The 13,253-nt window shown below is 29.1% G+C and overlaps 1 protein-coding gene across 1 annotated transcript; it reads left to right on the top strand.

Moving 5' to 3' along the window:
• Positions 1-1,971: 1,971 nt before the first annotated feature.
• LOC130498809 (probable serine/threonine-protein kinase PBL4) lies at positions 1,972-4,446 on the top strand. Its single transcript, XM_056992436.1, has 5 exons — positions 1,972-2,158; positions 2,285-2,631; positions 2,777-2,915; positions 3,107-3,237; positions 3,642-4,446. Exons 1-5 carry the CDS (start codon positions 2,101-2,103, stop codon positions 4,197-4,199), a joined length of 1,233 nt encoding a protein of 410 aa, XP_056848416.1. The 5' UTR covers positions 1,972-2,100; the 3' UTR covers positions 4,200-4,446.
• The last annotated feature ends 8,807 nt before the right edge of the window (positions 4,447-13,253 follow it).

Here is a 13,253-nt window from a genome sequence, read left to right as displayed (position 1 = left end):
AAAAGAGTGTGTTAAGTGAATAGTAATCTTTGTGAAAAGCAAGAGATGAAGAATGTGAAATAATTAGAAAACAACGACTAGGTGACTCTATCGTTTTGTAGAAAGTTTTGGAATGTTTAGAAAAGAACAAGACAACTATTAGGACATCATACATGTATACACTATGATATAATTGATTTATATATCTATATATACTCAGTCTGGTTTTTCCATTCCAAAAAATCTCTTGTAAATTTTGCCTAGTTTGCGAATAGTTTATAAAGCATTTCAAAATAAAAACACAAAGAGAAAGGAAAAAAGAAAGAATAAAGAGAGATGGGATAGGGATGCATGTGACTGGCAATGACACGAGGATAGTGGTTCGATGTTTTGGACTTTGTTTAAAGAGTTGGCAAATGAACACTCGTTGCCATTTCCCATTGCAGTGCACTTTAATAGTATATTTTCCTTAGTGACCACACAAAAAAAAACATAGTAATTTTCCTTTTTGTCAACGGCCGAAACCAAGTTGGACTTTAGAAACCGACTTTCGCAAGGACTCTTCTCGTTTTTGAATAGGTAATCAGTATGTACTATTTGTTTACCTGATGTTAAATCTCCACAGACTACTTCAAGTGAAATATTTTAGATGGCCAGATGCTCTTGCATATGGTAAACAGTTGAAAATACTATTTGCTTTAAATATTGATAAATAATTTTCGTTAACTGATGTACTGATAATTAGATAACAATCGACTCTACCAATCATAATTTGATTTATCACTTACCAAAGTGCACTAGTGAGCTTGTCGGAAATCAGCCACATAGGATCCAAGATTAAAAGTGGTTTTAGGAATATAAAACTTTTCTGAGTTATTGACTTCTAGGTTTAAGTGGTTATGATCTTTATGGATCATGAATCTGACGGCTTTATCATAACGTACTTCCTTGATTGTAATGTTCTTATGGCTTATAAAAATCTCAAAATGTATAGGCTTTCAGTCCAATGATAGCTAAACATTTGAAACTCGTAGACATAGAAGAATACATATTTCATAATTTCACACTGATATTGAAGCGAATAGACATTTTGAAGACTGAACCTCGGCAGGTAAGAATAAAATAATGGGCTGGGCTGGGCTGGGAACAGTCTGAGCATCTTATAAACCGGTATAAACTAGTTTGGGCATTAAAAAGGAGGTTGATTCATCAGGAGTTTGACGTATACATTAAAAAGAGTGAAAGAGAGCAACGCCCGGTTCCCCTCGCAAACACATCTTTACATTTCAATTCAAGCCCCAAGATACTGCATGTATCACGTGTTCGTTTTTCATCATGGCAATTTATTTGGTTAGCCTGCAAATACATAATAATTTACAACGCGAAAGACGAGAGATAAAGTTGCACAACATATCTTACCCATTGCAAAAGAAACAACGCGTTCTTGAAGATTACAATACATACTTATTGCAATGCAATTGTCAACAATTACACTCACAATAATGTTAAAAAAATCATTAGTAGCAATAAGTGAGATTTGTAACATGTCCTTCCACATGATTGTTCCAACCTATTACGACCCAAATACCCTACTTAGACAACCTTAGTGAGATCAATAAACTGTGATACGAAGTCTGTTGAAATGTATTATGTTTCAAAAGATGTATATATTTATACAAGAACACAAACGGAGGTTTTCTACATCAACTCAAATAATCTAATATATCCCATTAACAATATCCAGACCAGTCTTCGTCAAACACTATACCATTATACAAAATCAAACTTTAGGAACTAAAGCCAAGTAAAATTTAAGAATATATATATTTTAGATAAGTTGAAATAGACCAAACCAGCAATGAGTGGTGCACACGTTTGTTTCTGTTTGACCAAACATCAATTACAAAGACCATCTCAATTCCTTTCCCGTTTCTTGCACATTACCCTGTCCCTATCCTCTGTTTCTTCTTCCCATTTTCCCTTTATTATTTTTCTTATCTATTTGTTTTGTTTATATCCTCATCAAGATTTATAGTCTCACATCGTTGCTTCATCAAACACAATATATAATTTGTTTCTTATTATCGTATGATTTTCTTTGTCTATCTCTGATTCTCTCTAATGGGAAATTGCTTTCCTTCATCTGCAAAGGTAGATAGCAGAGAAAGTCCTTATCGTGGTATGTAAAAATACACCTCTTCTCTCTTGTATTTCTGTAATAAAGTTATATATTATCTCTTTATATCTCTTAATCAATTTAATTGAGACGTCTTCTTTGATTAGATAAAGTTTTTATTATCATCAGGATCCTCAAGAATCTATGCCAAATCGAGCCAATCGTCTCGCCTCTCAAGCTTAACCATACCACCATCATTTTACAGCGATGACAGGAGTCCCACCTCTCTTCCCACTCCAAGAAGTGAAGGAGTGCTCTTAGCATCTCCCACACTAAAGGCCTTTACGTTTAACGATCTAAAGACAGCCACTAGGAACTTCAGACCTGATAGTGTTATCGGTGAAGGCGGTTTTGGTTATGTTTACAAAGGATGGATTAACGAGCAGACGTTAACGCCTTCAAAACCAGGATCAGGCATCGTTGTTGCTGTCAAAAAGCTTAAAGACGATACGCCTCAAGGCCACAAGGAGTGGTTGGTAGGCCCATAGCCCTGTGTTCAAGAATCAGCTTTAGCCATAGAAACCAAAAAAAAAAACCAAAATATAAACTTTTAAGAAATTAATTAATTATTATTATATTTAGTCAAAAAAAAAGAAAAGAAATTAATGATTCTTTTCACAGGCGGAGGTTGACTATCTGGGGAGGCTTCACCATATGAATCTTGTGAAATTAATTGGATATTGCTTGAAGGGTGATTACATAAGGCTTTTGGTATACGAGTACATGCCCAAGGGAAGCTTAGAAAGTCATCTCTTTAGACGTAAGTAAACTTGTCTCTTAAGTAAGATCTGTTCTCATAATTATCTTGGAGTCGTTAGAAAAGTAAACTTTAAATTTATATTTTATATATGTTGGAAATTTTTTACAAAATTTAGGGGCCAAATATAAAAACTCACAGATTTATCATTTCTTTTAAAAATATGAAATAAAGGTCCAGGTGTACTATTGTAGGTGGGGCAGACCCGATTCCGTGGAGAACAAGGATGAAAGTGGCGATTAGTGCGGCGAGAGGGCTTGCTTTCCTACACGATGCACAAGTCATATATCGAGACTTCAAGGCCTCCAATATTCTACTAGATTCGGTACGACTGTACGAGTCAATTAACAACTTCTTACATGTGATTGTTTGTCAAATTTCTACCTTATATTTTTTTTTGGTTCAATGATAAATGCATACGACAATCTTTTTTTTTACAATTTGGTTTTTTTTTTTGCTCTTATCTATCCAAATAAAAATACAGTTTTGTAGTTTTTTTTATGTTTGGATAATAATAACTATCTGAATATACTTTTTTGTTACACTATTTAAATATACTATTTAATATAGACATATCTAATTATATATATTAATTGATAGCAAAATTTCTGTTTAATTTGGTTCGATTACTTTTGTTAAAAAAAAACTAAAACTGATCGGTTATAACTTATAAACATATTTTGATTTAAGAGAGAGATTCATTGGTTTTATCTGTCCATCCCTGTGCAGGACTTCAATGCAAAGCTTTCTGATTTTGGTTTGGCGAGAGAAGGACCAAAAGGAGACAGAACACACGTATCAACGCAAGTGATGGGAACTCATGGGTATGCAGCACCTGAATATGTCGCCACAGGTCGAATAACTGCAAAGAGCGACGTCTACAGCTTCGGTGTGGTCTTGCTCGAGTTACTCTCTGGACGCCCAACTGTGGACCAATCAAAAGTTGGAGTTGAACGAAATCTGGTGGATTGGGCAATACCTTACTTAGGAGCTGATAGAAGGAAAGTGTTTAGGATAATGGACACAAAACTTGAAGGACAGTATCCTCACAAAGGGGCTTGTTTGGCTGCTAATATTGCGTTGCAATGTCTCAATCAAGAGGCTAAGTTGAGGCCAAATATGTCTGATGTATTATCTACTCTTGAAGAGCTTCAGATGACTAGTTCTACTTCAAAGACGGTCATGAAATTGACATCTTCTTCCTCTCCGCTGGCGAAGAAACGGAGAGTTAAATCTCCGGTTGCTTCTCCGGTGGTGACTCGTCGGAGAGGTCCACGTGACAGGTGAAGCAGCAGCCGAAGATAGTTCAGGTCAATTATGAGTGTACGTATTTTTGTTTTTGGAAAGGGTGCGTCTTTACATCACATTATACATATTACTTTTTGTATATTATTCTCTCTCTGATTTCGTGGACTGAAATTTAGACTAGTTCTGAAAGTAGGCTGTTGCTAGATTAATGCACGCTGACGTATAATGTGAGTTTTGTACTTGTCCATTGGAGTTGTTATAGTTTAACTGAAAACGATGACTTTTGTAATTTGAATTGAATTTGTACTTTTTATACATATGATTATTATAATATGATTGTATACTTGTATATATATGGTGTAGAGATAACAAACATGCAGTATATTTATTTGTATTATATTTATACTAGTAAAAGAAATGTACAAATACTATACCCAAATGCAAAATGAAAATTTGGAAAAGTATATAGGATGAACTCGTTTCCAAAATGATGCTTCTAATTATATATGAATCTGAATTTGATGAACTTGCGTATATCTGACTAAAATAGTTATACAGAACTTGAGAAAATAAGAGAAAAAGTGCTAGTATCAATTGAGAAATACCTTATTTTCAGAATGTATTTATTATATATATGAAATCCGTAGAATGGGTCCGGGAGTTCCCCCAAACACTTCAGTGGGTAACATTCATAAGAAAATGTATTCCCAATGAAGTGCTCAGAGGAACTCTAGGAGACATCCGACCAAGATATTGATACTTGTTTATATGCTACATGCCCTGCATGTATAGATGTGTGGAAATAGGAACACAAGAGGTTGATATAAGGCTTGAGAAGATGGAAGTAATTAAGTTTCTATATATAGTTTAAGTCTTAGAGTGTAAACCCAATGTTCTATGAGAGCAGAGATAGAGTGAAATCGTAGATGATATACGTCATGGCCAAAGCATTTTGAATGTAGACGCAAACTGAGGTTAAGGGAAAGAGTAAAGAGAATAGGAATTTTGAAAAAAGTTCTTACTGCTTTTCACAAGATAGAAAGGATATAAACACGTAGAGATTCTGTTTATATTTTATGTGATTGAAGTACCCATACCGGTTATAGCTACATTCTTATACAAAAAACTTAAATAATTAATGTTTTTTTTCATTATTTTTGTCATAGTTTTGAGTAAAGCTTAGTGATATCTTGTTCTTGCGCGGATTAATGAATGATAAGAAACCAACCGGTCTTCTTTTAATTGAAATCGAATGTTCTTTATAAACTAACTAGCTAACAAAAAAAAATAACTAGCTAACAAAAAGAAAATAAAAAACTAACTAGCCCCATACGTGGTTCATCATGTTATACTATTTATATGCATCAAATTTTTATACTGCATTGAAGAGATCAAAGTCAAATATATGATGTAAGAAACAATTATCTCATAATTATATAGTCTGCGACCAATCAATGGGGAATATATATTTTATATATATTAATTTGATGAGTGGTAATAACAAAAGATGAAGAAAAGACATAGAGTATCAGTGAAAAGAATACTTCCGTCGTTTCAAAATATTTCAAGCAAACGGAGGGACAAAATAAAAATATTCTGTCAAATATCTAACTAGGTCCAACATTTCGACTCGATTCATCTTTCACATAAATGAAAATTCCACACGTTCTTTAACATTTCGACTCGATTCATCTTTCACATAAATGAAAATTCCACACGTTCTTTAATTGAATTATTCGAATATATGATTATTGGACCCATTGTGAAAAAAGTTATTGAAAAAAAAAGAATTGAAGACTCTTTGCAAATTGTAGTGATATATAAATAGACATGCAGTTAGTATTATTTTATCAGGACAAAGCTAGGAGAGAGTCAAATGTCCCCATGAGTTCCCTTAAACGCTTCATTGTGAACACTTAAATCAAATTTATTTTCTTAACTGCATGATCGATTTTTGTATACAACACTGAAGTGTTTGGGGGGACTCTTGGTGCCATTCTGGCGTTAAAGTGGTGACTGTTGTGCCGTTTTTATGGTTTCTTCTAAATTAGTAAGTTTTCATAGTATTCCAGTTTTCATGAAATGTCTTTATCTTATAAATTTAAGGTTCAATGATAAATGCATTCGACAATCTTGTTTTACAGTTTGCTTTTAGTACATTTCTTCTTTTGGTTTTATGATTTACCGTATAAAATGAAACCAAGTTTGTAGTTTTTACTCTTGAGATGTCCAACTATAGACCACTCGAAAGTTTGGAGTGGAACAAAATCTGGTGGATTGGACAATACCTTACTTAGGAGATTGAAGGAAAGTGTTTAGGATGACAAACACAAAACTTGAAGGACAGTCTTCACAAATGGGCTTCTTTGACTACCAATATTGAGTTGCGATATCTTTAATTAAGAGGCTAAGTTGAGGCAAATATGTCTGATGTATTATCTACTCTGGAAGAGAGTTCTACTTCAAACTGGTCATGGCATTGACATCTTCTTCCTCTCTGATGCCGGAGAAAAAAATAGTAAGAGTTCCGAGAGTACTTGTACATTCTAGTTGTTAGTTTGTCATAAAACGTTGACTTTTGCAATTAGAATAGTATTTGTAATTTTTATACATGATTATTCTTATATAGTTGGAGACACAATAAACATGCAATATATGTATTTTTACGAAATACTAATAAATAGAAATGTAAAATGTGGCATACTCAAATGCAAAATGCAAATTTGAAAAGGATATAAGATGAAATCATTTGCAAAATGATATTTCTACTTATGTGTCCATTCGACTTTGATAACCATAGCATGTGGCTAAAATGGTATAGTGAAACTGAAAAAAAAAACAAATGAGAATAACATTATTAACAAAACACAAAAATGCCAGCACCAATTGATAGTTACCTTATTTTCTCAATTTAAAAGCTCGAAAATGAGAGAAATGATTGTAATTCACGGGAAGAGAGAATCAGAGAGACCATCATTCATATCGGTGAAGCAATAAAAAGAAAATGGATTTATATCGGGAATTCGGCCAAAAAAATCATGAACTTTGCACGAATTGCTATAATAAATACGAACAAATTGGCTGGCCAAAAAAACACCGAACTATATTTGACTTTAAACTTTAATCAGTAAGTTATCGCTAATTTGCCAAATTAAACACACCGTTACAGAATAATTAAACGACGTTTGCAAAGATCGTTAAGTAAAACGATGTCGTTTTACCTATTTTATTATCAAAAATATGTTGTTCGCGTGAATTGAACCTGAGAACTCATGGCCAAATGACGAGGTTTCTTGCCACTAGACTACTATCACTTTTAAGAATGTCCCTAACATATTTTCTTTTATTGAGTATCAAACAAATCTCAAAAATCTAAATTATTTTTTAAAAATTCCAAAAAATCTTAAAAATTCAAGAAAATTCTGAAAAGTAAAATTAAAATTGAAATTACAAATAAGTTTTTTTAAAAAAAAATCAATACATTAAAATTTTCAAAAAATCTAAAATAATTCAAAAATGCAACGAATTAAATTTAATGATTAAAAAACTTGAAACATATTTTTAAATAAATTAACGTATGTAATATAAAACAAAAATGATATTTATCACACTATAGATTTTAGTATGAATAATGTATTTAAGATAAAATAGACAAATGATAATTAAGATACAATAAACAAATGATATTATCACAATTTTTTTTCTAAAATATGATAATAATTAAATGAAAAACATTTGTAGTGTGATAAATATCATTTTCTATTTTATCTCAAATATATTAATTTATAAAAAAGTATGATTAATGTATTTAAGATTAAAAAAACTCAAATGATGATTTTTTTTTAAATATTTATAATTTCATTTTTAATTTTAATTTTCAGAATTTCTTGAATTTTAAAGATTTTTGAATTTTTTAAAAAAGAATTTAGAATTTTTCGATATTTGTTTGATACTCAATAAAAGAAAACATGTTATGAATATTCTTAAAAGTGACAGTAGTCTAGTGGCAAGAAACGTCGTCATTTGGCCATGAGTTCTTAGGTTCAACCCACGCGAACATCATATTTTTGATAATAAAAATAGGTAAAACGACGTCGTTTCATTCCATCTCAAAACGACGTCGTTTTACTTAACGATCATTGCATTTAACGTTGATCAACCACCGTCTTAACTGTTAATTAACGGTGTCTTAATCTTGTCGGTCAATCAAAGATTCTTAATAAACTGATAAAAGTCAACAAAAGTTCAGGCTTTTTTGGCTAGTCTCGAGTCCATATTTCTTTTGGCCATTCTTGCCATGTTCAGTGTTTTTTTGACCGAATTCTCGATTTATATCTGATAGTATGCCTAGACATGTGATTTAAGTGAAAAACTAAATCTTGACCCGTGCGACCACACATATATTAGTTTTCTCTTTTAGTTTTTATTTACTTATACTTGTATAAATGATGTATTTGTAATATTTGATCGATTTACATTGACTAAGCTAGTGGTGTGTATTTAGGTATCTAATCGAATTCGGTTAAAATCTATTCGGGATTGAGATTTTCGAGTTTAAAGATTCCAACTTCACTCGGGTAATTATAAATTTCGGTTCGGATTTGATTGGGATCTTTACGGGTTCGGTTCAGATTCGGATAACCCGTTTAAATTATTTTTAAATTAAAAAAAATATATAACTTTAAATTTCTCTAAGTCTAAAAATAAAATAATATAACATATAAATTTGAGTAATATAAGCCAAAATAACTAAAATAAAAATAAAACAGGTTTAATTTGAATATTTAGATGGAGAATAAATATATATTTTAAGTATTTTTGGTATTTTTATTATTATTTATCTAATTTAGGTATTTACTTTTGACTATATTTTATATTTCAAATAGTTTAGACAACTTTAAAATAATTCATATCTTGGATATTAATTCTAAAAATAACTAACATATTCAAGTATATATCTATACTATTAAAATAAAATACCTAATAGGTATTTGCCCTTAATTTTTCAAGTTAATTACAAAGTTATGTCACTCCTTAATTATAGTTTAATATAAACAATTAATATTACCTAAAACACTCTAATATTACGGTTTATGCCAATAGAGAATATTCTAAAATTTAAAAAAGGAAGATTTAAACTCCAACAATAAATGTTTAATGAATACATTAACTATACAAATATTATTCAGATATAATACGTCTCTATCAAATCGTTAACTTACACTATCAATCCAACATTAAAAATAAATAACCCAGTCATCATGTATAAAATTGTTTGGGCCTTACATGGTTGGTCTATTTATACTAACCGAACATATAATGAACAATTTCTTCCTATGATACACAACTGCTTATTTTTGACAAGTAAGAAAGTGTATTGATGGTTGTTATTTTCGAGTGTATAAATTGTATTTATGTATTTTTTGATTAAAAATATTTAAAAAGCAAATGAAAACCATAATTTCTGCATTCAAATCTACATATAAGATAAATAAGAAACAAATATTTATAACAAAAAACAAAAGAAACATATTACCCCCACTCTATTACAAAAATATGAAAACATATTTTATTTAAATGAGACGGGTTAAGAAAATGAATTATTTCATTTTGGTTTTAAATCAATAAAACTATAATTTTAGTGAATGTAAAATGGACTAATTAGATAATTTTTATATAATATTTATACTTTTAAAATCAACCAAATCAAGTTTTGGAGATGTCGTAAAAAGGTTAGAAATTTTGATTTTCTTGGAAGCCTTTTATCCGTAGTTGTAGTAAGCGTCAATGCGTAAACTAAATCTTAAAACTTGATTTTAAAATTTAAGACATCTCCAATCCCACTAAATTTAATATTTGGTTTTAAATAAAAACAGCTATTACAACTCATAGTCCAATACAAACTAAAACTATATATCTTATTTATATATATATATATATATATATATATATATATATATATATTATTTTTGTGCGTAGCATTATTTAGCAATCTTGCATCAAATATGAATATACACATGAAATTAAAAAGAAATTATGTTTTTAATAATCATTTTTTTCAAACTATAAAAAAAATCACAAAGTTTTAGGAATCACACATTTATTCAATTTTATATAATATTAATAACTAATTAAGTATATGAATAATTTAATCAATTTAAAAAATATTATTAGATTTTTCGATTTTTTATCGGATAAATTGGTATCAGATCACGGGTTTGTACAAAATTTTTGTTTTTACCAAGTTTATCGATTTTTTAGTTAATGATTCTTTTCATAAAATACAAATTGAACTATATATGAATCGCCCATATCTACCAGTTCGACTACGGGTTTGAAATTGAATATAAAAACACTACTTTAAATTCACACATTATACTAAAACAATTTTAAATTATTATTTTTCAACTAAAAATTAACAAATCAAATACCCGCGCTTTTTAAAGCGCGGGTCAAAATCTAGTCTATATTATTAAAACAGAAGTACAAATATAAAATATTCTTAAGTTTTCAAACTTATTTACAATGACATGCCACTGAAGTAATTAAATGAGGATATCTTTAAAGAATCATTGTCTTTTCCTAATTATTAAACTATTTTCTAAATCAAATTTAACTTAATTTTTCGTATTTAATATATTTCCTTAAACAAATTAGCTAATTTTAGGAATATTCAAATTTAAAAATCGATTTTAACTATATTAAACTTGGATAATGTTACCATTAATTATTTTGAACAAAAATCAAGTTTAAATTCGATATTAAACAATATTATGAATATTCCTAAAATATATGTTTAGCTTACCATTAATTATTTTGAACAATAAAATTTATACATGATAAGATTTAAATATCTTTGAACAACTTATAGAACAATATGAAATATTTGTAAATGAATATTATTTTTATATAATATAATTTCACGTAAGATTATATATATTTCAAAAAATTCTAACATATACTTTTAATCATTTCAGTCACTATTAATTATTTTCAATAAAAATTTAAATATCTTTGTAAAATGATGTTTAATGTTATAACCAAATATTATTTTTCTAACGTATCTAAATCTCACCGTATTATCCATATCTGATCAAAATATTTAAATTCTTATTACATTTGAAAAATAATTTCATGTTAAAAGAAATATTATTCAAACATATCAATAGGTCAATATTTTGTCAAAATTTTAGTAGCAGGCACGGGTCACTATTTCTACAGCACGTAAAGTATTTGATTGTTGTATTTATAATATAGTTAAAATATGATAAATATTTAAAAATAAACCAATAAACACTTGAATAATATTTATTTATATAAAAATGAAATAACAACCTGTGCGGGTGCACAGATCAAGCTCTAGTATATGATTAAAATACATTTGAATATCCAAAATATTTCGTTCGAATTAGATTTGCTTCTGGTTTTCTAGATATAAAATGATAAATCTGTTTGGATATTTATCCAGTTTCGGTTCAAATTTGAAATTATTTATCTAATCTTACGTTTTTTTTTGTTCCATGGACATTTAATCTGAGAATTTTAAAAACCAACACCGAACCATTTAATTTTCATCAGTCAAAAAAAAAATTAATTTTCAGGATTGTTCTCCATATGAGAATGGAATGCTCTCAATGCGTCCACAGGAGATCAGAAGCAATTACAAATATATCTTGCCTTCTATAAATTCTGAAAAGGTTAATGTACTATTGAAATTATTTAGTTAACTGAAAACAAATATTTATTCTCGAGTATTCCGCGAATCTATTAATTTTGACTTGTTTTGGAAACTCGGTAAAATACAATTTATTATTTAGTTAAATATAGATAGTTGCGAAAATCATGGCAATAGTATAAACGATAATTGTTCAAAAAATCTTTAATTGATTATAAACTGTCCCAGAAGGAAAGGTGATAAATTCGTTTTGAAAACATTTAGTACCATTCTGTATTTAAATTGTCTGTCTACATTTTTATAGTTTTTATATTTTTTTCTTTTAATAAAATTCTATGTTGATCATAGGTTTGAAAAGCTATTCTTTTTGGATTTAAAATGAATTTATTTGTTTTGTTGATACAGTTTAGCAAAAATGATTTTAAAATAGGTGGTTTGAATTTTTATACACACAGAAATATATATATATATATATATATGTATATGTCGGTTAAGTCTATATTATATTAATTATTTCAAACTGGTTTTTATACAGGTACACCTTCATGGTTCATATCAAAACAGTGTTATTAAACCCGGACCGAACCGGCGGTCGGACCAGGTTCAACCATGAACCGGACACAAATGCAGGTTGGGTTAATGCCAAAACCCAACTATAATTGAACCGGTTAAAAATTCCTATCGAACCGTTAAAAATCCGTGAACCGGCGACCCAATGAACCGGCTAAACCATGGTTCTTGTATTAAATCAAAAATTTATTAATAAAACAATTAAAATTTCTTTTTTAAAATAAAAATAGGATTCAGATTAATAAGGTAAAGCCATCTCATATTTTTCTCTTGAATCTTTGACGTCTATACAAGACTGCAACTCACAAGGTATCTATTTTCCAAGGTATTGTTTTTGTTTCGAAGATTTTAAGAATTGAAAACTTAGATTTGAAGAACTCAATCATGGTATAATTTTTAATTTTATTTCATAGTATAAATTTTTAACTAATATGTCTATAATTTTTGTAAAGGTGCTGAAGATTTGGAGTGACAAAAATCCGTAGAATAAAAATTAAATATGTTCTTTTATTGATTTGAGATTTGGACTATTACATTGTTTTATTACTTTTATTACATTTTTAGTTTGTTACTTTTTAAAAAAATTTAAACATTATGGTTATTAAAATATTTTATTTGATATGATCTTTATCTTTGTAAGAATATACATATTCAAAATATCATTAAATTTAGTTTAGTCTAATCAAACCCAAATCGAACCGGATCGAACCTGGTCGAACCACATTGACTCATGACCCAAAAAAATCTGGTTCGCTTGCCGGTCCGGTTTTAACAACACTGTATCAAAATAAAGCTCTAGATTACACAAATAACATTTTGGAGTAAGTTATATCCTTACTATACCATCT

The sequence above is a fragment of the Raphanus sativus genome, chromosome 8 (genome assembly GCF_000801105.2).
Source record: "Raphanus sativus cultivar WK10039 chromosome 8, ASM80110v3, whole genome shotgun sequence".
Lineage (NCBI taxonomy): Eukaryota > Viridiplantae > Streptophyta > Magnoliopsida > Brassicales > Brassicaceae > Raphanus > Raphanus sativus.
The sequence above is the reverse complement of the archived record's forward strand: the minus strand, read 5'-3'. Positions and strand labels throughout refer to the sequence as shown.